The following is a 27,865-nucleotide window of genomic DNA, read 5'->3' on the forward strand; positions in this document are numbered from 1 at the left end:
CAGACAAAACCATCTCTGCAAACTGGGCAGCCCAGGTACTACCTGGCTGCTCATAGCCAGCTCACTGGGGGTGCTCAACTCCACATCCATTCCTGAGACCACCTGCCTTCATCAGCCCCTACTAGAGGAGATTCTATAGACAGCGAGGGTCTGTGGCACTCTGAGCATCCCGGCAGTGAGCGCTTCTCCAAAATCAGGTATATGACTCAGTCTCAGAACTAGAGCCCTACATTCAGAATACCTGGCTGGAAATGACCCTAGATGCCCTCTAAAACGGATTTGTCTCCCCTTTGCCCCACCTGATAGGGACCATTCTACTGCCTTCTGCCACCCATAGGGACTGGGAGAACTCTTACCTTTTCCCTTTCCTGCCCTTGTGGGATAGCTCAGTCTGTGAGACCTCCTTCATCAGGAGTTGAGATCTGCCTCCTGAGACCTCCCAGGATTGGGTCCCAGATTTACTTCTGACCTCATATCACAGTGTTCCCCAACCTTAGAACTTCCCACAGAGGTTTGGAGACATCTTAAGTGGTCATGAGGAGACTTCATTGTCAGAATCATGGTCCAATCAGTCTATCACCCTTAAACCTGAAGCACAGAACCTTGAGGTTTGACCCTTTCTAAGTTGGTCACCAGCCTTGGGGATGAAAAGAGGTAACAAGCTAAGGCCAGGATATGCTTAGGCAGGAACGTGTGCTGAATATAGAAAGTTCCAACTGCAAAGCAGATGTCAGCCTCTGTCTTCTCAGATTGTCACCTTCTGGCGGGGCGTGGTGGCTCATGTCTGTAATCCCAGCACTTTGGGAGGCTGAGGCAGGTGGATCACTTGAGGTCAGGAGTAGAAGACCAGCCTGGCCAACCCGGTGAAACCCCGTCTCTCCTAAAAATACAAAAATTAGCCAGGTGTGGTGGTGGGCACCTGTAATCCCAGCTACTCAGGAGGCTGAGGCAGGAGAATTGCTGGGACTTGGGAGGCGGAGGTTGCAGTGAGCTGAGATGGTGCCACTGCACTCCAGCCTGGGCAACAGAGCGAGACTCCTTCTCAAAACAAAATGAAACAAACAAACAAACAAACAAAACACACATCACCTTCTTCTAGTATATCAGGGGAGGAAGGAGGCCTTCTCCACTGGCCAGCTGCTCTCCCCCACACCCTACTGGTTACCATTTGGACATCTTACCAAGATTCTCTTAAATGGATGCCTGTTCTCTCTAACTGGACACCAAGTATGGGATCAATGTGGGGTGGTTTTCCTTTACTGTCCTAGTTTTCATTCTCCATGTCATCACCAGCCCCATCAAAGCATGTGCATCAGACTTCATAGAAATGGTGGAGTAACAAAGGAAAAAGAAGGAAATGAAAAAATAAAACAAAATTACTCTTTATCCCCTCAGTAAGGGCCCAGGTTTTTAGTTCACTTGCAGAAGTTCCCACTTCCTCACCTCAAACCCCTGTCCTCTGTTCTTGCTTTCTCCAAAAACCTCTCCACATTTCTGCCAGTGTGCTTTCCAGTCAGCTCACTGAAAAAAGCAATGAGTGCAAATAGATGTTCCCAATGCAGTTTGCTTCAAAATCTCTCGACTAGTAGGACTGTAACATGAATTTTTAATCCTTCCAGCTGTCCAGCAGACAATTTTTAAATTATTCACACACACATTAAGACAGACATTAATCCTCATAGACAAAACAGTCTAATCTGGAGGTGGCCAATGGACGACATCTGGCCCAAACATTGTTTTGTCTAGTCAACACATAGTTTTTAAAAAGTTTTGAATTAAAATGGGCAAAGATGAAAAAGACAGACGACATTAAGTACTGATATAGAGTCTCATACACTGCTGGAAGAACTGTAAAGTTAAACTGGTACAATTGCTTTGGAAACTGATTTGTAAGGCCAAGCATATACATACATTATAACCAATCAACTCTTCTCCTAGGGTGCACCCAACAGAATTGTGTACTTACCTTCACCAAAAGGTAGGTAGAAAAGTGTTTATAATAGCAATGGAAAAAACTTAAATTCTACAGGATAAATCCACTGGTAATATTCACAAAATGGAATGATAGTCAATCACAAAATGGAATGATAGTCAATATAATTAATTATTTACAAGTATATGCAAAATTATGAATGTAATAAAAATACATCAAAAAAGCAGAGAGGACAGGGAGTGGGGGTGGGACAATAGAATGATACTCTGGCAAGTTTCCTGTACCTTATGTGAAGTAGTACAATATTAAGTATATGCTGATAAGTCAAACATGCACATTGGAGTCCTAGATCAACTGGAAGCCAGGTTTCTCAGTGGTGAAGTAGAAATTTACAGATAAGCAAAGGGAGGAAGCTAGAATGATTCATGTGGTAATGGATTAGAGTTGGAGACATCAGTATGAACTCATGTCTAGCTTGACATAGAGATGGGATTATATACAGAAATATTTACAGATATGTGTCTATACACATGTCAGTACATACATATATTTCCTTCATCTGCCAGCTGAGAGAGCCTCAAAGAAAACACCTCAGTGGAAATGAACACACCTAGGCTGGGCGCGGTGGCTCACGCCTGTTATCTCAGCAATTTGGAAGTCCAAGGCAAGTGGATAACCTGAGGTCGAGACCAGCCTGGCCAACATGGCGAAACTCCATCTCTACTAAAAATACAAAAATTAGCTGGGCGAGGTGGTGTGCACCTGTAATACCATCTACTGGGGAGGCTGAGGCAGGAGAATAATTTGATCCCAGGAGGCAGAGGTTTCAGTGAGCTGTGATCGTGCCACTGCATTCCAGCCTGGGTGACAGAGAGACTCTGTCTCAAAAAAAAAAAAAACAAAAACAAAAAAAAAAAACAAGCCATGTGTGGTGGCACCCACCTTTAGTCCTAGCTACTTGGGAGGCTGAGGCAGGAGAATCACTTGAACCTGGGAGGCAGGGGCTGCAGTGAGCCAAGATCACACCATTGCACTCCAGCCTGGGCGACAGAGCGAGACTCTGTGTCAAAAACAAAAACAAAAACAAAAAGGAAAAAAAAAAAGAAAAGAAAAAAAAAAGAAATGAACACAGCTAGCCCCACATCTTTTGTGTTTGTTTGTTTGTTTTTGGAGACGGAGTCTCGCTCTGTCGCCAGGCTGGAATGCAGTGGCGCGATCTCTACTCACGACTCACTGCAACCTCTGCCTCCTAGGTTCAAGCAATTCTCCTGCCTCACCCTCCCAAGTAGCTGGGACTACAGGCACCCGCCACCATGCCCAGCTAATTTTCGTTTTTTTTTTTTTTTTTTTTTTTTTTTTTTTTTTTTTTTTTTTGAGACAGAGTCTCACTCTGTTGCCCAGGCTGGGGTGCAGTGGCGAGATCTCAGCTCACTGCAAGTTCCGCCTCCCAGGTTCACGCCATTCTCCTGCCTCAGCCTCCCGAGTAGCTGGGACTACAGGCGCCCGCCACCTCGCCTGGCTAATTTTTTGTGTTTTTTAGTAGAGACGGGGTTTCACCGTATTAGCCAGGATAGTCTCGATCTCCTGACCTTGTGATCCGCCTGCCTCCCAAAGTGCTGGGATTACAGGCGTGAGCCACTGACCCCGGCTAATTTTTGTATTTGGGCACGATTGGGGTTTCACCATGTCAGACAGAGATGGTCTCAACTCTTGACCTTGTGATCCGCCCGCCTCAGTCTCCCAAAGTGCTGGGATTACAGACATGAGCCGCCACACCTGGCCCCACATCTTCATTTCTAATACCAGTTCTCCAGTCAAAGAAATCAGAGATCCTTGGAGAAATGGCTGATTATAGGACTGGATAAAGAGGTATCCATGATGAGTCTGGAGCATCATGTACTGCCATAAAGAAGTACTCAAAAGACCAAAACAAATGCACATCAATGGGGGGTACATCAACAGGGCAAAAGAACTGAAAGAGCTGGAACAATTTGGGCAACCAAATAAAGTAGTATTAGATTATAACCCAAAGTATAAAATAAGTATCCATGAGTCCATGGATACTTTTGAGTCCATACTGATATAAATTATTGAACAGATAAATAAATGGGGGAGAAGAGACAAATCTCCCTTGCAGAATTCCAAACAATTTACATAGCTATTCCCCCCTAAAGAAGAACAAATCCCAACTCCTGAAGTATGGGCTGCACATACAGATATCCTTCAAAGAATAGAGACAGAAAGGCAGTAGGTGAGAAGAGTAATTTTTTTTTTTTTGGAGATGGAGTCTCACTCTGTCGTCCAGGCTGGAGTGCAGTGGTGTGATCCTGGCTCACTGCAACCTCTGACTCCCTGGTTCAAGCGATTCTCCTGCTTCAGCCTCCGGAGTAGCTGGGATTATAGGCACACGCCACCACGCCCACCTAATTTTTGTATTTTTAGGAGAGAAGGAGTTTCACCATGTTGGCCAGGATGGTCTCGATTTCCTGACTTTGTGATCTGCCCGCCTCAGTCTCCCAAAGTGCTGATTACAGGCGTGAACCACTGCGCCCGGCCTATACATTCATCTTTTAACAGGCATTTGGGTTGTTTCTAGTTCTTGGTTAATACTAGCTACTATTAATTTTGTCCACAAGTTTTGTTTTCTTTTTTTGAGACAGGCTGGAATGCAGAGGCAAAATCACAGCTTACTGTAGCCTCGACCTCCCAGGCTCAAGCAATCCTCCCACCTCAGTCTCTCAAGTAACTGGGATCACAGGCATGTGCCACCACACCTGGCTAATATTTTTATTTTTGTAGAGATGGGGTTTCCCTGTGTTGCCCAGGCTGGTTTCAAATTCCTGGGCTCACGTGATCCTCCCGCCTCAGTCTCCCAAAGTACTGGGATTACAAGCATGAGCCACCACACTCAGCCTGTGTACAAATCTTTGTATGGACACATGCTTTCATGTCTTGTGGGTAAATATTGAGGAATGGAATAGATGGGTTATATGACAAACACATATTTAACTTTAAATTATACCAAGCAACTTTTTTTTTTGTTTTTTTTTTTTGAGACATGGTCTTGCTCTGTCACCCAGCCTGGAGTGCAGTGGCATGATCTTGGCTCACTGAAACCACCTCCCAGGTTCAAGCGATTCTCCTGCCTCAGCCTCCTGAGTAGCTGGGACTACAGGCGTGCACCACCACACCTGGCTAATTTTTTTATTTTTAGTAGAGACGGGGTTTCACCATGTTGGCTAGGCTGGTCTCAAACTTCTGACCTCAACATGATTGAGCTCCACTGCACTCCAGCCTGGGCAACAGAGCGAGACTCTGTCTAAAAAAAAAAAAAAGAAAAAAAAAATCATCCCCTAAAGGCTTAACTCTTCTAGCATCAACTCAATCAAAAGTCCAAAGTCCATAGTCTCATCTGAGACTGAAGGCAAGTTCCTTCCTCATATGATTTTCTGTAAGATCAAAAACAAGTTATTGGCTCAAACCTGTAATCCCAGCACTTTGGGAGGCTAAAGCAGGTGTACTGCTCGAGCCCAGGAGTTCAAGACCAGCCTGAGCAACATAGTGAGACCCCATCTCTACCCAAACTACAAAAATTAGCCAGGCATGGTGGCACGTGCCTGTGGTCCCAGCTACTTGAGAGGCTGAGGTGGTAAGATTGCTTGAGCCTGGGAGGGAAGAGGTTGCAATGAGCTGAGATCATGCCACTGCACTCTACCCTGGGTGACAGAGTAAGACCCTGTCTAAACCACCACCACCACCAACCACCCCCCGACCAAAAACACAAGTTATTTACTTTGAGGATACAAGGGTTATATAGGCACTGAGTAAATATTCCCATTCCAAAAGGGAGAAATCAGCCAAAAGAACAAGGCAATAGGCCCGAAGCAAGTCTGAAACCCAGAAGGGCAGACATTAAACCTTAAAGCTCCAAAATAATCTCCTTTGACTCCAAATCCCACATCCAAGGCACACTGATGCAAAGGTTGGCCTCCCAAGTCCTTAGGCAGCTCCACCTCTGTGGCTGCTGTCACAGGTTAGAGTTGAGTGTCTGCAGCTTTTCTAAACTCAGGGTGCAAGCTGCTCGTGGCTGTAGCATTCTGCAGTCTGGAGGGCAGTGGCCCCTCCTCCCACAGTTCCACTTGGCATTGCCCTGGTAGTGACTCTTTGTGGGGGCTCCCATACCACATTTTCCCTCTGCATTGCCCTAGTAAAGGCTCTCTGCGGCGGTTCTGCCCTGTGGCAGGCTTCTGCCTGGGCACCCAGGCTTTCCCACACATCCTCTGAAATCTCATTCAAAGTTGCCAGGTCTCCCTCACTCTTGCATTCTTCACAGCTGCAGGGTTAACATCACATGAAAGCCACCAAGGCTTATGGTTTGTGCCCCCTGGAATAGCAGCTCGAGCTATCTCTGGGGCCCTTTGAGCAGTATCCTGAGGCTGTGCAGGGCAGCAGGGCCCTGAGCCTGGGCCCTGAAACCATTCTTTCCTCCTAGGCCTCTGATGGGAGGGACTTGACCAAAGACTTCTGAAATGGCCTTGAGGCCTTTTCCCACTGTCTTGACTATTAGCACTTGGCTCCCTTTTAGTCATACAAATTTCCCTAGCAAGCTGTTGCTTGTATTCCTCTTCTGAAAATGTTTTTTCCTTCTCTACCACAAGGCTAGGATATACATTTTCCAAATTTTAATGCTCCTCTTCCCATTTAAATATATCTTCCAACTTTAAGATATTCCTTTGCTCTCATATCTGATTGCAGACTGTGAGGCAGGAATGCCATCCCTTGAATGCTTTGCTGCTTGGAAATTTCTTCAGCTAGACACCCTAGCTGAAGGTCATCACTGTTTTTTTATTCTTTTGAGATGGAGTCTCACTCTGTCATCCAGGCTGGAGTGCAGTGGCACGTTCTTGGCTCACTGCAACCTCTGTCTCCTGGATTCAAGCGATTCTCCTGCCTCAGCCTCTCCAATAGGAGTAGCTGGGATTACAGGTGTGCGCCACCACACCCAGCTAATTTTTGTAGTTTTAGTTGAGATGGGGTTTCACCATGTTTGCCAGGCTGGTCTCGAACTCCTGACCTCAAGTGACCCACCTGCCTCCCAAAGCTCTGGGATTACAGGTGTGAGCCACTATCCCTGGCCAGAAGGTCATCACTCTTAAGTTCAACCCTCTGCCAAGCCCTAGGACATGAACACAATGCTAATGTTCTTTGCTAAGGTGTTAACAAGGGTGATCTTCATTCCAGTTCCCAATAAATTCCTCATTTTCATTTGAGACCTCATCAGCCTGGTCTTCGCCGTCTATATTTCTATTAGCATTTTGGTCATAACCATTTAACCAGTCTCTAAGAAATTTCAAAATTTCCCTCATCTTCCCATCTTCTGTGAGCCCTCCAAACTCTTTCCCAACTTCTGCCCATTACCCAGTTCCAAAGTCTCTTCCACATCTTCAGGTATCTTTATAGCAATGCCCCACTTTTCAGTACCAATTTTCTGTTAGTACATTTTGCATTGCCATAAAGGAATATCTAAGGCTGGGTAATTTATAAAGAAGAGGTTTAAGCTGGGCGCGGTAGCTCACGTCTGTAATCCCAGCACTTTGGGAGGCTGGGGCGGGCGGATCATTTGAGGTCAGGAGTTTGAGACCAGCCTGGCAAACATGGTGAAACCCTGTCTCTACTAAAAATACAAAAACTAGCCAGATGTGATGGTGTGCACCTGTAATCCCAGCGACTCGGGAGGCTGAAGCAGGAGACTTGCTTGAACCTGGAAGGCAAGGGATGCAGTGAGCTGAAATCGCACCACTGTGCTCTAGCCTGGATGACAGGGCAAGACACCATTGGGAGGGGAGGGGAGAGGAGGGGAGGGGAGGGGAGGGGAGGGGAGGGGAGGGGAGGGGAGGGGAGGCAAGGCGTGGTGGCTCACGCCTGTAATCCCAACACTTTGGGAGGCCAAGGCAGGCGGATCATGAGGTCAGGAGATCGAGACCATCCTGGCTAACACGGTGAAACTCTGTCTCTACTAAACACACAAAAATTAGCCGGGCGTGGTGGCAGGCACCTGTAGTCCCAGCTACTTGGGAGGCTCAGGCAGGAGAATGGCGTGAACCCAGAGCTTGCAATGAGCTGAGATCGGGCCACTACACTCCAGCCTGGGTGACAGAGCAAAACTCTGTCTCAAAAAAAAAAAAAAAAGTTTAATTGGCTCACAGTTCTGTGGGCTGTACAAGAAGTACGGTGCCAGCATTTGCTTCTGGTAGGCTTCAAAAAGCTTACAATCATGGCAGAAGGCAAAGGGGAGCTTTGCCCTGCTTTTTATCGCATTGCAAAAGGAACAAGAATGCTACTTCTGTTTTCCTTTTTTTTTTTTTTTTGAGACGGAGTCTCGCACTGTTGCACTGTTGCCAGGCTGGAATGCAGTGGCGCAATCTTGGCTCACTGCAACCCCCACCTCCCGGGTTCAAGTGATTCTCCTGCCTTAGCCTCCCAAGTAGCTGGGGCTACAGGCATGCGCCACCATGTCTGGCTAAGTTTTCGTATTTTTAGTAGAGACACGGTTTCACCATGTTAACCAGGATGGTCTCCATCTCCTGACCTTGTGATCTATCCCCCTCAGCCTCCCAAAGTGCTGGGATTATAGGTGTGAGCCACTGTGCCAGGCCAGTTAATTCTGTTTTCTAATGAATGATTTCCTCAATTTAATGTTCCAGCTTACTAACTCCATTCTAACTAACGGAATCCATTCTACCATTTATCCCATCTATGTGTTCCTTATCTTTCCTTTTAGAAACAGGGTCTTGCTTTGTTGTCCAGGCTGGAGGGCAGTGGTGCAATCAGAACTCACTGTAGCCTTGAACTCCTGGGTTCAAGAGATCCTCTCACCTCAGTCTTCTGAGTAGCTGAGACTGCAGGTGTGTGCCACCATGCCTAATTTTTAAATTTTTTTGCAGAGATGGGGTCTCACCATATTGCCCAAGCTGGTCTTGAACTCCTAGGCTCAAGCTATCCTCCCACCTCAGCCTCCCAAAGTGCTAGGATTACAGGCATGAAACACTGCACCTGGCTGTGTTCATTTCAACAATTAAAAACTTTTCACACTTATGATTCTAAATTCTTGTTTCATATCTTATCTCCTTAATATTTATCATGTCATCCTTAAATTATTGGTTTTCCTTCCCAAAGTATTTCTGCTTCGGATATTTACTTTTACTTTTGAGGCAGTTTTTAGGTATTCAACTATATTGCTGTGTGAGTTCAAATTCTCCTCAGGGTATAGACTACTAATCTGGAAGGCACAGGGGACAAGACTGTCAAGGAGAGGAGGGGACAAACTTTGGGGCAAAGAGCTCTAGGAACTCTAAGACCACATATTATCACTCCCACTCAGTATCATCCCCCCAAGCCATAACTTATTTCAGGGCCTTGCCTTTATTTCCATCGGCTTATTAAGGCTTTTGTACTGCCCTAATATTACTCTCGTGGACACCTGCACTAGTATTCTGGCCTGTGGCCTTCATTTTACGGTAAGGTGTTCAGCTATGGTTATCCCAAGGCAGGGATTGCCCTTTTCTCTGTAAAGGGCCAGATAGTAAATGGCTTTTTTGGCTTTTAGGGCCATAAGGTCTGTGGCAGCTATTAAATTCTGCCGTTGCAGTGAGAAAGTATGGCTGAGTTTCAATAAAACTTAATTTTAAAAACTGGTTCCAGGCTGGATTTGGTGGGAGGGCCACAGTTTGCTGGCTCCAGTCCCAAGGCAAAGGTATAGTTAGGAGTAAGGAGGCAAAAGCAGATCTTTTTTTTTTTTTTTTTTTTGAGATGGAGTCTCGCTGTGTGGCCCAGGCTGCAGTGCAGTGGCCCGATCTCGGCTCACTGCAAGCTCCACCTCCCGGGTTCACACCATTCTCCCGCCTCAGCCTCCAAGTAGCTGGGACTACAGGCGCCCGCCACCACGCCCGGCTAGTTTTTTGTATTTTTAGTAGAGACGGGGTTTCACTGTGTTAGCCAGGATGGTCTCGATGTTAGCCAGGATGGTCTCGATCTCCTGACCTCGTGATCCACCCGCCTCGGCCTCCCAAAGTGCTGGGATTACAGGCTTGAGCCACCGCGCCCGGCCGCAAAAGCAGATCTTAAGATGCTTTTCTTAATATGTCCTATTACTGCCTCCACCAGGGGCTATACCTTTCAAGTTGCCCCCTTCTCCTCCACCCCGCAACAATACCCCCATCAAAAAAAGATTCTTTGACTCCCCAGGAGTTGCTCACATTTGCTATTGTTATTTTTCTGGATTCTGTCCATGTCCGCTTTATAGGTCTAGGGAGGGAGAAGCATATGCTAATTCACCATCTTGGCAGGAATGGGAAACCAAGTCAATAATTGTTTTCTTTTGTGTTTTATTTATATATTTTTGGCAGCAAAATTGTGTTTATTTAAAAAAAAAATCTGGACTATGAACACACTTCACTGCTTTGAAGAACTCCAAGCCAAATAAAAAGACCAATCAATATTAAAAGCAGTATAACTGGTTACTTTCTTAAAAATACATAAAAAGAATCAAATCCAACAGTGTAGGAAGACAATCACCCCCATGTCAGAAGTCACAACTTCTTCCAAATAAAGAATATGACCCATCTGCCATATTGAATCAATATTTATTTCAGGACATGCCATGTCAAAATAAAACGAAGAGTCAACCCTTGCTTTTAACAATTATATTGTATTATAAAAGCACTTTACAACTCCATCCCATCTTTTAAGTATAAGTTACTGGTATGTGGGCTAATGATTATCTGTAAGCATTTCTCTATTCAGATCCATAATCCAAGTGCTCTCTGAATATTACAAGGTGACAATAAGTGGGAAGTGGAGGAGGAAGAGGAAAGAGAGGGGACTAAGGTTCTCCCAGTTTAAGGTTTTGTTGCAATGAGAGGATGAGGAAGTATGAAGATAGTTTTGTTGTCTTTTCATCTGTATACTGTGTTAAGTAATGCTTACAACATAAATTCAGCAGGTTTTTCCTGAGCTGTAACTCAGAAGTTTTCTTCCTGCAAACAATGTATTTACAAATGTGTTTATTAGCTTACACAGCAATCTCACAATAACTAGTAAAGATTAAAAGGGCACACTCCTAGTATATTTGTTTGCAGTGTTTTAAGGGAAATACATATTGCCATGGTGAAGCTCTAAATAGATTCAACGAAACATCTAAAAATTGAAAGTTGTTAAAAAAAAAAAAGGCAAAGAAATAAATATCACCAAAGAAAAAAGATTAATTGTAGTTTAAATATAAAACTAAATCACTAGTTAATTAAACTATACAGATCTAATACAAACCAAAACCAGCCTGAAAGACCCAACCTTAAAAAATGCTAAAAAATAAGGCATAAATCTGCATAATATTGAGTTTTATTTCCATTCTCTCCTTTCTCTCTACTATGTATGCTTTACCTGATCTGCCTCTAGGGGCTTACAAGAAAACAGTTTCTGGTTTCCGTCTTCAATTTGACCTCAAATGTTCTGAGCAAAGTTTTTGCTATTCTGCTGAGGGTTCTTTTGTTGGTAAGCTTTAGATATCGTTGTTTCTACTAATTCAGTAGTTTTGATTGTAGTGCCAAATTTAAATTCTTCCAGTGGTTCTTCTAGAAGGAATTAAACTTTTATAGTGCCTTGCCTGCATAGTATTATTTTTTTAAAAAAGAAAACTCAAGCAAAATCTATTGCTTAAAGAGGTTTCTTATTTTTTAAACAAACAGAATAACTCTTGACAATTTTAAAACCATGGGAGAAATAGTTCATTAGAACTTCATTATCTTACCATGAAGAATACTAAAAACCTATTCTGAAGCACTTGGTTACTTTTCTCTCCCAGAGTCTAATAAAGCACATGTGAAAGAGCCATTTGTTTTAGTCAGAAATACATTTTTTGCTCTTCTACTTACTGTAGGTACTCAGTATGTTCTTTAGGACTCATTTTGAAGATGCATCAGGAGCCTTTTCTCATTCAAGCACTGCCTACCATGATGGCTGAATTTTGACCTCAAAGAAGATCTAAATAACTTGTATCAGTGCTCAAGAATAATTTTGGACATCTTGGTCCATAGTCTACAGCAAGTGGTATCTGTAAAATTAAAGGATAATTCCAGTGGGCTTGGTTGAACTGCTGCTTTGCCATCTCTTGTTTGAGGAAGTGGGGGGAGGCTAGGTAAGAATAGGTAATAGGGAATGGGGGTAAGGGAGAGGTGAGAAAAGCAAGGAGAGATAAAGTAGGCTATGAACACACTGCTCAATAACCAAGCCATACTCATACTGTTGAGATTTCCATTATTTTGAAGTACATTATCATAACATTAAAAAAGAAAAAAATGTTAAGAAAATGTATCTAATTTTTAAAGTTATCACTGGAATATACTGAAATATTTTGGCTTTTTGTAAAATATAAATAATGAAGACACTGACTTTTTTTGTGCTTATGAAGCTAATAGATCATCTCCACGAGACAGGCAGCAATGATGAATTGCAATACGTTATTACTGAAGGGAAAAGGTTCAAGCCAATATTCACACTGCAGTCAATGAAAGAGTAAGGGGGCCAAAGCAGTGAGCTTCTAAAGAAGGGTTGAAGATGACATGAGAGATTAGCAGGAACAGCCTCCTTCGCTGACTGGTTGCTCCTGAGGCTTTTCCAGTTTTATGTCAATCACTGAAACAAAAGTTAAGGAGCCATAAATGGGAAAGTACAATTTCAATTCTTACAAACACTAGCATTTCTGGGATGGCCCTTATATTCCTATTTGTCTTCAGAGCCTATACAGTCACTATTTTCCACATAGCCACCTCACCATATAGGGTGCTCAAATGGAATAAACTTGCTTATATCTACTGTATGCAACAAGGGTCAGAATGAGGTACAAGCTCTATTTATGGGTATCTATCCTAAGGAACTTATTCTATAGCAGCAAGAAGTGATATGAAGATGATGTTCCTCATAGAATCATCTATAATATAAATCTGAAAATAGCCTTCAAGATAGTTCCAACAGCAGGAGAAGCATTTAATAAATAATGGGACTTCAGGCCGGGCACAGTGGCTCATGCCTGTAATCCCAACACTTTGGGAGGCTGAGGTGGGCAGATCACCTGAGATCAGGAGTTCAAGACCAGTGTGGCCAACATGGTGAAACCCCATCTCTACTAAAAATACAAAAATTAGCTGGGCGTGGTGGCTTGTGCCTATAGTCCCAGCTACTTGGGAGGCTGAGGCAGGAGAATCACTTGAATTCGGGAGGCAGAGGTTGCGGTGAGCCGAGATTACGTTGCTGTACTCTAGCCTGGGCGACAGAGTGAGACTCCATCTCAAAAAAAAAAAAAAAAAAAAAAGCGGGGAGGGGGCAGATTTCAACTCAATAGAACTTTTTTTTTTTTTTTTTTTGGAAATATATTTTATGTTTTTTGTTTTTGTTTTTTGTTTTTTTTTGGAAATGGGAGTTTCGCTCTTGCTGCCCAGGCTGGAGTACAATGGCACGATCTTGGCTCACTGCAACCTCTGCCTCCTGGGTTCAAGCGATTCTCCTGACTCAACCTCCTAGTAGCTGGGATTACAGGCGTGTGCTACCACGTCCAGCTAATTTTTTGTATTTTTAGTAGAGATGGGGTTTCTCCATGTTGGTCAGGCTGGTCTCGAACTCCCAACCTCAGGTGATCCACCTGTCTTGGCCTCCCAAAATGCTGGGATTACAGGCATAAGCCACCGCACCCAGCCTGTTTTATGTTTTTTATGAAAACATACAACATTTACAAGTGGGAAGGGCTGAATACCAAGTGCTATAAACTATATTGCTTAATAAAAATGTCTGCATATGGAAAAACACTAGAAGGTAAATATGAAACACTGAAAACATCAAATTAAAAATCTTTAGTATTAACTAATATTAGATGTTCCAATCCTTGGAAATAAACTAATATTATGTCCTGCTTCTGAAAGCAGAGGCTACAATAAAGCTCCACTCTATTTCTTGCCTGTGTCAAGCAGACAGCTCAAGTGTTAGAAAAAGAAATGAAAATTTGATATTCTATGAGGAAAAAGCCTATAGTCAATGGGACTCAAAATGAAGAGGCAAGGAGACAGAGCTTCTGAGAGTTTCCTGCTCATTTAAAAGCAAGCAAACAAACACAAACCCTCTCACTGATCAACAATGAGAAGCAGGCTGCAAAGGGTGCACTTCGATAACTATACAGAAACTATATATAACTTGCTATAGAAAACCTCTGAATTTCTATGCCTCTAAGTCATCAGTTCCTGGTTGTAAAAGGCAATGGCACAATATTCTTTAGCCAAGCAAGCAGGGCTCTAAAGACTAGTGTTAATAATGAAAAATTTCCGATGAAACAAAAAGGATACTGTCTTCTCTGCTTCTGTCCTGTGTGCTTTCCATTCCCGGCAAAGCTGCTGCTACACGTCGAAAGAGCTGTGGGAAAGAAAAGTGGTAATTGAGAGGGAACATTTAGCAAAAGGTATTGAGGTTTATGATTACTGTACAGTGAGCTGTCTAAAGGTAGGCGCAGAAGGGTATTGAGGTTTATGATCACTGTACAGTGAGCTGTCTAATGCTGGGTACAGTGGTTCACACCTGTAATCCCAGCACTTTGGGATCCACCCGAGGTGGGCAGATCACTTGAGGTCAGGAGTTTGAGACCAGCCTGGGCAACATGGTAAAACCCTGTCTCTACAAAAAACACAAAAATTAGCCAGGTGTGGTGGGGCACACTTGTAGTCCTAGGTACTGGAGAGGCTGAGCCTGGAGGACTGCTTCAGCCCAGAAAATGGAGGCTGCAGTGAACTGAGATCATGCCACTGCATTCCAGCCTGGGCAACAGGGCGAGACGCTGTCTCTAAATAAATAATAAAATAGAATAAAATGTCTATTCATTCTATAAACGAGTATTATATAAAAAGCAGTATGCCAAATACAAAGAGATATAAAGACATGATTCCTGTTTCTTTAACTGGTGAGATAAGACATGAACAAATAGCTACAAGCAGCAAAAATGTCATTTGAATAATAAAGTATTACAGAAACCCAGAAAAAGGACAGATCATTCATTTAACAAAACTGTATAGAATTTCTGTCTTTCATATAAAGAGTTAGGTTCTGGGCTGGGCGCAGTAGCTCACGCCTGTACTCCCAACACTTTGGGAGGCCAAGGGTGTGGATCTCGAGGTCAGGAGTTCAAGACCAGCCTGGACAACATGGTGAAACACTGTCTCTACTAAAAATACAAAAATTAGCTGGGTGTGGTGGCACATGCCTGTAATCCCAGCTACTCAGGAGACTGAGGCAGGAGAATCACTTGAACTTGGGAGGTAGAGGCTGCAGTGAGCCAAGACCACGCCACCACATTCCAGCCTGGGCAACAGAGCAAGTCTTCGTCTCGGTGGGGGTGTGGGGGGGAAAGAGTTAGGTTCTGAAGTCAGTGTATAATATATTGTGAAAGTCAGTCCAGTCAAAATTATCCTTTATCATTTGTTAGAAAAGCACTATGTTAGAGATTAATACACACCACCCCTCAAGTCCAGCACAGCTGGCTTTTTCTTCCATCATTGGAATGAGTGCCAGTGGGAGTGGCTGACTTGTGTTTGAGGTATGAAGCTATGAAAAATATCTTCAACAGGAGAAACGCATTCAAGCCTGGTGAGACGTTTATTTTTGAGAGGCATAGGAGAACAGATACTGGAACAACAGTTTATACTTCTTATATTGTTCCAATCTTAGTCATACACATACTGGGTACAACACCAAGTGAAACTGCCTGATTGTTTCAATTATTTATCTTTTAATTAAGCACCCAGTGTAAACTCATAAATTAAATGCATGTGTGCTGTAACTCCTTTGTACCAAGTACTTGCTTACTTGAGGCAGTGTTTCAGGCTGCCTCATTCTGTGTCTTTGAGACACAGAAATTAACAAGAAAAAACAGTTTTTTAATTCAAGGAGCTCAAAATCTGGTAAAGGAGATACTCAAACAATTCCTTATGTTACAATGTGATGCTACAAAGTAGTGTAAAATGCTATGAGAATACAGATGTAACAAGGTCCAACTCAGGTGGCTGAAAAAAATCTTTCAGGAGGTAATATCTGAGTTGAGCGTTAAAGGCAGTCTTAAAACCTCACTTGGCTGAAATACATGCATAAAATGCTCAGGGTTTAAGTGCTCTATAAGTATCACTGAATTAAAGAACAGAATGCCTAGAAGGGCAGAGATAAGAGACTGGAACTATAAATAATATGTTTAAAAATGTATCAGGCCAGGCGCAGTGGCTCACGCCTGTAATCCCAGCACTTTGGGAAGCCAAGGCAGGTGGATCACGAGGTTCAGGAGTTCGCGACCAGCCTGGCCAACATGGTGAAACCCCATCTCTACTAAGAATACAAAAATACGCTTGTAATCCCAGCACTTAGGGAGGCCAAGACGGGCGGATCACAAGGTCAGGAGATCGAGACCATTCTGGCTAACATGGCGAAACCCCGTCTCTACTAAAAATACAAAAAAATTAGCCGGCATGTTGGCAGGCGCCTGTAGTCCCAGCTATTCAGGAGGCTGAGGCAGGAGAATGGCATGAACCCGGGAGGCGGAGCTTGCAGTGAGCCGAGATTGCGCCACTGCACTGCAGCCTGGGCAACGGAGTGAGTCTCTGCCTCAAAAAACAAAACAAAACAAAACAAAAATTAGCCAGGTGTGGTAGCGCGTGCCTGTAATCCCCAGCTACTCCGGGAGGCTGAGGCAGGAGAATTGCTTGAACCCAGGAGCTGGAGGTTGCAGTGAGCCAAGATCGTGCCACTGCACTGCAGCCTGGGCGACAAAGCAAAACTCTGTCTGGAAAAACAACAACAAAAAATGTATAAAGGAGCAAACTGCAAAATTTTGATCTGGTAGACAAAAGCCTGATAGGGTAGGTATGAATATTGGGGAAAACTCTAATTGTCTTGGTTCTATAAGGTTCAGTAGCTTTTTTAGAGATGTACCAAAATCAGGCTTTACCCCAATATTCAATCCAAATCAGCTATAAGACTTTGAATTGCAGAACATTTACCTTACCACTTCTGGTACACCATGAAAGATCATGTAGACGTACAAATTACCATCATGTCAAATCAATATAACATTAACTGTATACGGTGGGTCCATTTGGATTAATATGTGAACATTAGGTTTGAAACACAGATAAATATTCTAGCTAAGTGTGCCGACACAAGCTAGTAATCCCAGCTACTTGGGAGGCTGGGATGGGAGAATCAAGCAATTGAGCCCATAAGTTTGAGACCACTGGCAACACAGAGAGACCTCGTTTTAAAAAACAAACAAAAACCATCCTGAATGCAACAATTAATGACTGTGAAAGCTGTTAATTTTATGAACAAAAATAAGTAGGCCAGGCACGGTGGTTCACACCTGTAATCCCAGTACTTTGGGAGGCCGAGGCAGGCAGATCACGAGGTCAGGAGATTGAGATCACCTTGGCTAACACGGTGAAACCCAGTCTCTACTAAAAAAATACAAAAAAATTAGCTGGGCATGGTGGCAGGTGCCTGTAGTCCCAGCTACTCGGGAGGCTGAGGCAGGAGAATGGTGTGAACCCAGGAGGCAGAGCTTGCAGTGAGCCGAGACCGTGCCCCTGCACTCCAGCCTGGGCAACAGAGCCAGACTCTATAAAAAAAAACAACAAACTGATACAAGTTAAATGAATAGAGAAATACAGTGCATTAGTCAGACAACCTTTTAACTTTCAGATAACCCTTTAATTTCAGAATACCCTTTAACTTTCAGATAAAGAGTATTATACCTTTTTTATTTTATTTTTTATTTTTTTTGTGAGACAGTCTCACTCTGTCGCCTAGGCTGGAATGCGGTGGTGCCATCTTGGCTCACTGCAAACACCGTCTCCCAGGTTCAAGTGATTCTCCTGCCTCAGCCTCCCGAATAGCTGGAAATACAGGCGCCTACCACCAAGCCTGGGTAATTTTTTTATTTTTAGTAGAGATGGGGTTTCACCATGTTGGCTAGGCTGGTCTTGAACTCCTGACCTCAAGTGATCTGCCCGCCTCAGCCCCTAAAGTGCTGGGATTACAGGCAAGAGCCAGGGTGCCCGGCCCTATACCCTTTTTTTTTTTTTTTTTTTTTGAGACGGAGTCTCACTCTGTCACCCAGGCTGGAGTGCAGTGGCGCAATCTCAGCTCACTGCAAGCTCCGCCTCCCGGGTTCATACCATTCTCCTGCCTCAGCCTCCCGAGTAGCTGGGACTACAGGCGCTAGCCACTATGCCTGGCTAATTTCTTTTTTGTATTTTTAGTACAGACGGGGTTTCACCGTGTTAGCCAGGATAGTCTCAATCTCCTGACCTCATGATCTGTCTGCCTCGGCCTCCCAAAGTGCTAGGACTACAGGCATAAGCCACCGTGCCCGGCCTCCTATACCCTTTTTAAATTAAAAAAAAAAATATATATATATATATATATAGGCCAGGCGCAGTGCCTCACACCAGTAATCCCAGCACTTTGGGAGGCTGAGGCGGGTGGATCACAAGGTCAGATCAAGACCATCCTGGTTAACACGGTGAAACCCCATCTCTACTAAAAATACACAAAATTAGCTGGGCATGGTGCCACATGCCTATAGTCCCAGCGACTAGGGAAGCTGAGGCAGGAGAACTGCTTGAACCCGGGAAGCGGGGGCTGCAGTGAGCCTCCATCCTGGGCAACAGAGCGAGACTCCGTCTCAAAAAAAAAAAAAATTTTTTTTTCATTTTAAAAGGGTCTTGCTCTGTCACCCAGGCTGGAGTATGGTAGCATGATCATCGCTCACTGCAGCCTTGACCTCCTGGGCTAAAGTGGTCCTCACACCTTGGCATCCCAAAGTGCTGGGATTACAGATGTGAACTATTATACCTTGTTTAAACCAGCAAGGGTTTCTAAAAGTTTAATACAAGGCTAGGCAATTCTGATCTTTTTAATGAGCATTCAACAATGAATTAAAAGCAGAATACAAACTTTGTCAGCTCAAAATTTCATGCATCAGGAAAAACTCCAATGTCCATTAATAAATCACCTTTCATCAAGACATAAAGAATACAGGGTATGAAGGAAAACATATTTTATAGAAATTGAGTCAAAAAAAGTGTTCTCTCACCAATATCAGCTGAAAACTTGAAAATAACCATCTACTTATTATCACAAATAGGCAGTAAGTATAGTGACTACAGAAACAATCTAGTAGCTGACAATGTGACACTATATCAAACTTTAACAGTATTTTGGGGATATTTTTTATTTTTGCATATAGAAATTTACTCTATAATCGTGATATAGGCCTATCTTTTTTTTTTTTTTTTTTTTTTTTTGAGATGTGGTCTTGCTCTGTCACCCAAGTAGGAGTGCCAGTGGCACAATCACGGTTCACTGAGGTCTCGACCTCAAGGGCTCAAGTAATCCTCCCACCTCAGCCTCCCAAGTACCTGGGACTACGGGGGCATGCCACCACACCTGGCTAATATTTGTAAATTTTTGTAGAGAAGAGGTTTTGCCATGTTACCCAGGGTGGTCTCTAACTCGTGAGCCAAGGGATCCACCCACCTCAGCCTCCCAAAGTGCTGGGATTACAGCCACGCGCCACCACACCTGGTGGCACTTTTTTTCTTTTTTGAGATGGAGTCTCATTCTGTCACCTAGGCTGGAGTGCAGTGGCACAATCTCAGCTCACCACAACCTCCGCCTCCTGGGTTCAAGTGATTCTCCTGCCTCATCCTTCCGAGTAGCTGGTACCACAGGTGTGCACCACCACACCAGGCTAATTCTTGTATTTTTAGTAGAGATGGGGTTTCGCCATGTTGGCCAGGCTAGTCTCAAACTGCTGACCTCAGGTGATCTGCCTGCCTCGGCCTCCCAAAGTGCTGAGATTAAAGGCATGTGCCACGTCGCCTGGCCTGAAACACCAATTTTGAAAGAAGTTCTACTATGAGTAAAATACTATGAAACAGCATTGCATGCTACAGAGAAATCATTTGGGATAGAATCAATCAATGCAGAAAACTACATTGTATTAATAGTATTATTTTAAGAAATTGCCACAGCCACTCCAGCCTTCAGCAACTACTACCCTGATCAGTCAGCAGGGATCAACATCAAGGCAAGACCCTCTGACAGCAAAAAGCTTATGATTTGCAGAAGGCTATGATCAGATGATCATTAGCATTTTTTTAGCAATAAAGTATTTTTTAATTAAGATATGTATATTGCTGTTTTTTTTTTTAATTTTTTGAGACAGTTTTGCTCTGTCCCCCAGGTTGGAGTGCAGTGGTGCTATCTCAGCTTACCGTAACCACCTCTGCCTCCCAGGTTCAAGCGATTCTCCTATCTCAGCCTCCTGAGTAGCTGGGATTACAGGCATCGGCCACCACACCTGGCTAAATTTTGTATTTTTAGTGGAGACAGGGTTTCACTGTATTGGCCAGCCTGGTCTCGAACCCCTGACCTCAAGTGATCACACCTCAGCCTCCCAAAGTGCTGTGATTACAGGCATGAGCCACCACATCTGGCCAGATATGTACATTGTTTTTACAGACATAATGCTATTAATAGAGTATAGTGTAAACATAACTCACACACACTGGAAACCAGAAAATTCATGTGACTCATTTTATTGATATATTCACTTTATTGCAATGATCTAGAGCCAGAATACAGTATCTCTAATGAGGTATACCTGTATGCAGTTTTGGCTTCAATGATTTTAACACCTGGCCGTCTAGTCAGAATGTACATTTAGCACATTTCTCTTTCAGTAGAGATGAGGACAAAGGAAAAGTGGGAAAGATTTCACCGGGAAGATTTTCCTGAACACATGTTCAGAGATTGAAAAGTACAAGGTATACTTAAGAATGCTTTTGTAGTCCAGACTGGTTGGAGCATAGAATAAGTAAAAGAATTAGGATAAGGATATATATACTGGAGGCCAGACTAAGAAAGGCCTTCTCTCACATTCTTTTAGTGGCAAAGGAAGCCACTAAAAATAGTAGTTTGCTCTCAGACTTCCATCAATAATTCCATTGTCTTAAATATAGCTAAAGAGACATACAAATCACATAGTGAAATTGAAAGGTATTAAGTGGAATGGCAAAAAGCAAAAAACTAAAAGGTAATGTGTGGATAGCAGTATAGCATAGTAGTTAACAACCTGGGCTTAGGCCCTAGGTTGTCACTTACATGACAGATCATGTAATCTTCGTTCCTCTGTTCCCTGATCTGTAAAATGGGCTTAAAATAATAGTATACTTGCCTGACTAGATTATTGTGAAAGTTCAGGGAAATAATTATGCAAAGTGTTTAGTACTGACCTGCTATATATAGTTTTTTTTTTTTTTTTGAGATGGAGTCTCGCTTTGTAGAGTACAGTGGCGTGATCTTGGCTCACTGCAACCTCTGCCTCCTGGGTTCAAGCTATTCTCCTGCCTCAGCCTCCTGAGTAGCTGGGACTACAGGCACCAGCCACCACGCCCAGCAAATTTTTTGCATTTTTAGTAGAGGTGGGGTTTCACTGTGTTAGCTAGTATGGTCTTGATCTCCTGACCTCGTGATCTGCCTGCCTCAGCCTCCCAAAGTGCTGGGATTACAGCTGTGAGCCACTGCACCCAGCCTGAAAGTCTTTTAAAAAAAAAAAAAAAAAAAAAAGCAGCATCTAGGTGCAGTGCCTCATGCCTGTAATCCCAGGACTTTGGGAGGCTAAGACAGGTGGATCACCTGAGGTCAGGAGTTTGAGACCAGCCTGGCCAACATGGTGAAACCCCGGCTCTATTACAAATACAAAAAAAAAAAAAAAAATTAGCCAGGTGTGGTGGCAGATGCCTGTAATCCTAGCTACTTGGGAGGGTAAGGCAGGAGAATCGCTTGAACTGGGGAGGTGGAGGTTGCAGTGAGTCAAGACTGTGTCACTGCATTCTAGCCCAGGCAACAAGAGTGAAAGTCCGTCTCAAAACAACAACAACAACAACAAAAAACGCAGCTTTATTTCTACCAGAGACAATAACTCTATTAGAGATAAATGAACTCATGGGCCTGCAAGCTTGCGAAACAAAGAATTTTGCCAAATGTTATACAATTCTGCAGTGAATTCTAGGACTAGAGCAAAACACCCACAGGCTCAATTCTGCTTTAAAAAGGAACTATAAAAAACTGGTGGGAAAGGTGTGGGGGTTGGGGGAGACCTTTTAAAAATATTACAGCAGAACTGAAACTTTCTTACTTAGGAATATCTAGAAATTGTCCCCATAATATTACAACTTACTTCTGACATGAAATATTTATTAAACTGCTTGCCTATTCAAGATGCATAATCTTTTCGGCTCTTAAGAATACCAGGTTTAGGCTGGGTGCGGTGGCTCACGCCTGTAATCCCAGGACTTTGGGAGGCCAAGGTGGGGGGATCATTTGAGGTCAGGAGTTCGACTAGCTTAGCCAACATGGTGAAACTCCATCTTCAAATACAAAAATTGGCCGGGTGTGGTGGCGGGTGCCTGTAATCCCAGTTACTCAGGAGGCTGAGGTAGGAGAATCGCTTGCAACTGGGAAGCAGAGGTTGCAGTGAGCCGAGATTGTGCCACTGCACTCCAGCCTAGGTGATAGAGTGAGACTCTGTCTCAAAACAAAACAAAACAAAACAAAAAAACCAGGTTTATTATCAGCTAGCTTGAAAACTGAAAATCTTTTCAAGAGGGAGGCATAGGAAAGGTTTGGCTACTTTGAGTGTAGCTTGTGAAAATGGAATAAAATTAGGTTTACAAGTTTTCAGACTTTTAAATAATTAAAATAGGTTCTCTTTAGTGAAAAGTATATAACTAACAAAGTATTCCATGGCATGTACTGTTATATTCACATATACCAACCTATTTTCATTATATATATACATATACTGCTTCATAACATCTATTTTAACATTCCTTGACATATGGTCCAGCAATTCTACTTGGGGGTATATATTCGAAAGAATTGAAAGCAATGGTTACACAAATATTTGCATACCAATGTTCATGGCAGCATTACTGACAATAGCCAAAAGGTGGAAACAACCCACGTGCTATGTAATATGTAAGTATATACTATATATTATACACAGTATATCCATAAAATGCAGTACTATTCTGCCTTAAAAAGGAAAGAAATTCTGACACCTACCACAATATGGATGAAACTTGAGGACATTATGCAAGTGAAACAAGCCACACACAAAGGAAAAAATATTATATGAGTTCACTTATATGAGGTACCTAGAGTAATCAAATTCACAAAGTAGAATGGCTGGCTGTCAAAGGCTGGGGAAGGGGGAAATGGGGAGTTATTATTTAATGGGTACACAATGTCAATTTTACAAGAATGAAAAGGGTTCTGGATACTGATTTTTGCACAATAGTGTGAACATACTTAAAAAAAAATCCTATTTTGTCTAAGGAAAATGGATACAATCTTAGGATAATGAACACAATCTCAGGCACAAACTCCTGGCCTCAAGCAATCCTCTCATCGTGGCCTCCCAAAATGCTGGGATTTTAGGTGTGAGCCACTATGCCTAGCCCAAGAGTGGCACTTGCTAAATATTTTCCGGACTAGTCTATTTTTTCTCCATTCCTACTGTCATTATTCATTGTTGAAAAGTACATGGGGCCAGGCATGGTGGCTCATGCCTGTAATCCCAGCACTTTAGGAGGCTGAGGTAGGTGGATCACCTAAGGTCAGGAGTTCCAGGCCAGCCTAGCTAACATGATGAAACCCCGTTTCCACTAAAAATACAAAAAATTAGCCAGATGTGGTGACCGATGCCTGTAATCCCAGCTACTTGGGAGGCTGAGGCAGAAGAATCGCTTGAACCCAGGAGACAGAGGTTGCAGTGAGCCGAGACTGCACCATTGCATTCCAGCTTGGGCAACAAGAGTGAAAAACTCCGTCTCAAAAAAAAAAGAAAGAAAAGTCATGAATGTTACCTGGTAGACTGTCACTTAATTTGGATTTGCTTGTTGCTTCCTAACGTTTAGTTTTGCCTTACTTTTTGCCAGTAATACTACAGAAGAGATAGTGTCCAGATTCTTAGTGTATCATACCAGGAGGCACCTTATGCTGGCTTGTGCCCTTACTGGTGAAGTGAATTTTAGCCATTTGGTAAAATTAAGGTAGAGCTGGTCAAGTTTCTTCACTGCCAAATAACCAACTTTCCTTTTGTAAGTAATAAGTATGAGAGGAGATTCTTTGTGATTGTGTATACATCTTATTATTCTTTGTTAAATTTTCACTTAAGGTTTTAATATCAATTGGTGATTTTTGCCCAAATAAATCATTACTGTGACATCTGAAAAAAGATTACTAAATTTCCTTTCATTGTCTCATGGTCTGCTGAACTCCGGAGCTAGGCTGGGTCAGTAGGGCTATGCAGTGCCTTTTGTGCCTGTCTCTGTCTCTTGAAGTCCTATTTATTGTCTCTGGAAGGCTTAGCTTGCAGTCTCAGCAGAGGGGTTGACTCCCAGGAAGAGTGAGAGAGATTTGAGCCTATTTGATGATATTTAAAATACAATGAATTTGTCTCTGTGTCCATCATGTTCTGGCTCCAGAGCAATAAGAGAATTGCTAATGAGTTGGTGCCATTTTGCATACTTTCTGTATCTTGAACTCTAAGAGATCTCGTCCCTGGGTCTTCTGCTAAGGATTTGCCACCTGACTCTACTATAGCATCACATTACAGATAAAGAAGGAAATCAAAATACCTTACCCCAAAATAACATTATTTTTGCCATAAATAGCCCTGCAAAGGGCCATTTTGTGAGGAGAAAACTTGCATCTGTAAAACATTTCTATAGATATTTCCCCTTCCAGGTCCTCCTAATCCTGAAGAGAATAACTCAGAGTCTACTCTAGCACCTTTTAAAGGTCTAAATAAGAAACACTTGCCACCAGGCAGTGTCTCACTCTTGTAATCCTAGCACTTTGGGAGGCCGAGGTGGTTGGATCATTTGAGTCCAGGAGTTCCAGACTGGCCTGGGCAACACAGGGAGACCTTGTTTCTATAAAAAATTAGCCAGGTGTGGTGGTAGGCTCCTATAGTCCAAGCTATTCAGAAGACTGAGGTGGGAAGAGCATTTTGAGCCCAGGAAATTGAGGCTGTAGTGAGCTGTGATTATGCCACTGTACTCCATCCAGTCTGAAAGACAGAGGGAGACCCTGTCTCAAGAAGAAAAAAAAAAAAAAATTGCTTCTAAGGGCAGCCAACTATGAGACTTCATTTACATTAGCGATCTCCAACCTTTTTGGCACCAGGGACTGGTTTCCTGTAAGACAATTTTTCCATGGACTGGGGTGCAGATAGTTTTGGGATGAAACCATTCCACATGTGATTATCAGGCATTACTTAGATTCTTGTAAGGAATGTGCAACCTAGATCCCTCCTGTGCAGTTCACAATAGTGTTCGTGCTCCTAGGAGAATATAATGTTGCCATTGATCTGATAGGAGGCAGAGATCATGCTGTAATGCTGGCTCACCCGCTGCTCATCTCCTGCTGTATGGCCCAGTTCCTGACAGGCCACGGACCAGTACTGGTCTGTGGCCCAGGGGCTGGGGACCCCGATCTACGTCGTAAGAACTTTGGTCTCCACAACCTTTTATCTTAGCCCAGACACTCCTAGCTATTGATTCCAGGTCTTTAGATAACTCTTTCAATCAACTGACACTCAGAAAATCTCTGAATCCACCTATGACCTACAAGTTCCCCTCAACCCCCACCACCACTTTTAGTTGTCCTACCCTTCCAGAACAAACCAATGTATACATCATAGGTACTGACTGAGGTATTATGTTTCCCTAAAATATATAAAACCAAGCTGTAACCCAACTACTTTAGGCAGATGTTCTCAGAACCTCTTGACTGTGCCTCGGTAGAGGTTGCAGTGAGTGGACATTGCACCACTGCACCCCAGCCTGGGTGACAGAGCGAGACTCCGTCTAAAAAAAAAAAAAAAAAAAAAAGACCGACTCGGGCATGATCACTCATATTTGGCTCATAATAGACCTCTTTAAATATTTTACAGAGTTTCGCTTTTTTTGTCAACACTCTGAAGGAGTGGAAAACTTCTTTTCACATGGTGTAAGGCAGAAGGGGAAAAAGCCTTTTTCCATAACTTAATACAGCATTTAATGTGCATATAGAAAGAGCATAGAGTACAAGCCCTGAAAGAAACTCTAGTATTAACTACCCCATTATTACAGCTTTGTAATCTCAAGGATATTTACTATCTCTAATTCTTAGATTCATTCTAATAAAAAGGGGATACAGTTGTGAAGTTCAAAGGACACAATGATGTTGCTTCTCCTTGGAATACCCTCCCAGCTCAATCTGCCTAGCTGACACTTATCCTTCAGGACCCGTTCCCTGATAACTCCTTAAAAAGCTTCTCTAACTCACTCCCCAGTTCCTTAAGTCTTCTCCCTCCTGTCCAATAAAATCTTTTTAAAAAATAGAGACAGTATCTCACTGTTGCCAGGCTGGAGTGCAATGAAAATGTGATCATAATTCACGGTAGCCTTGAACTCCAGGTTCAAGCAATCCTCCTGCCTCAGCCTCCTGAGTAGCTAGGACCATAGGGATGTGCCAAGGCACCCAGCTAATTCTTTTATTTTTTGTAGGGATGGGGGTCTTGCTATATTGCCATGGTCTCAAACTCCTGGCCTCCCAAAAGTGTTGGGATCACAGGCATGAGTTACCATGCCTGGCACTAAAATATATACCCCAAGTAGCACCAGTAGTTCTTCTTTCAGAGTATTTATTGCACTGATTGTAATAGCCTATTTTTACTTCTCTTTCCCTCTAGACTTTAAACTTCTGGAGAGCAAGGTTCTCATTTCATCTTTGTTGTCCCAGTATCTGACATGCAGTAGATATTTTTCAAAATGTTAGCTAACACAATAATTAACGGGTGTGAAAACACATTAGAAAGCAAAAAGTGGCCGGGCACAGTAGCTCATGGCTGTAATCCCGGCACTTTGGGAGGCCGACGCAGGCAGATGACCTGAGGTTAGGAGTTCAAGACTAGCCTGAACAATATGGGGAAACCCTGTCGCTACTAAAAATACAAAAAAAAAAAAAGCTGGGTGTGGTGGCTTGTGCCTGTAGTCCCAGATACTAGGGAGGCTGAGGCAGGAGAAGCGCTTGAACCTGGGAGGCAGAGGTTGCAGTGAGCCAAGATCCCACCATTGCAAGAGCGAAACTCTTGTCTCCAAAAAAAAAAAAAGCAAAAAGTGCAGTACAAATGTTTGTATTAGTGCCTTTACTTGCTGGCTGTTTTGGGCACCTATTAAATGTGAATTGTCAGATTAATTCTTTGGGTATAACTATCCACAATATTACTTAGCAGACCAACACAGACTTGAGAGAGCTTATTTTCATATTAAGTCAAAGAAAATCTGGCAATACTTACACCCACTGAATCCTCCTGACCTCAAAAACAGAGCAAAAAAAGAAATCAATTTATTCAGTTCTAATGGAAAAAGAAGTATAAAAGGATTTGAAATTTACACGCATAACACGGTTACAGTGAGGGAAAACTCTGACTAAATTAGATAAACTTCAACTTGATAATACACAAATGCCTGCCGGGCGCAGTGGCTCACGCCTGTAATCCCAGCACTTTGGGAGGCTGAGGTGGGCAGATCACAAGGTCAGGAGATTCAGACCAGCCTGGCTAACATGGTGAAACCCCGTCTCCACTAAAAATAAAACAAAAAAAAATTAGCCAGGCGTGGTGGCAGGCGCCTGTAGTCCCAGCTACGCCCGAGGTTGAGGCAGGAGAATGGCGTGAACCCAGGAGGTGGAGCTTGCAGTGAGCCAAGACTGCGCCACTGCACCACTCCAGCCTGGGTG

The 27,865-nt window shown here is 43.2% G+C and overlaps 1 protein-coding gene across 2 annotated transcripts in view; it reads right to left on the reverse strand.

Moving 5' to 3' along the window:
- Positions 1-10,556: 10,556 nt before the first annotated feature.
- RAB6A (RAB6A, member RAS oncogene family) overlaps positions 10,557-27,865 on the reverse strand; it is a 97,821-nt gene continuing 80,512 nt past the window's right edge. For both annotated transcript variants that reach the window (XM_008020111.3, XM_008020110.3), the window contains exons 7-8: positions 14,320-14,386; positions 10,557-12,622 (exon numbers count right to left, since the gene is read on the reverse strand). In XM_008020111.3, the coding sequence (XP_008018302.1) occupies positions 12,558-12,622; positions 14,320-14,386 (132 nt within the window). In that variant the 3' untranslated portion in view covers positions 10,557-12,557. The remainder of the gene's footprint in view (positions 12,623-14,319; positions 14,387-27,865) is intronic.

Source organism: Chlorocebus sabaeus, chromosome 1 (assembly GCF_047675955.1).
Source record: "Chlorocebus sabaeus isolate Y175 chromosome 1, mChlSab1.0.hap1, whole genome shotgun sequence".
In the NCBI taxonomy this organism is placed as follows: domain Eukaryota; kingdom Metazoa; phylum Chordata; class Mammalia; order Primates; family Cercopithecidae; genus Chlorocebus; species Chlorocebus sabaeus.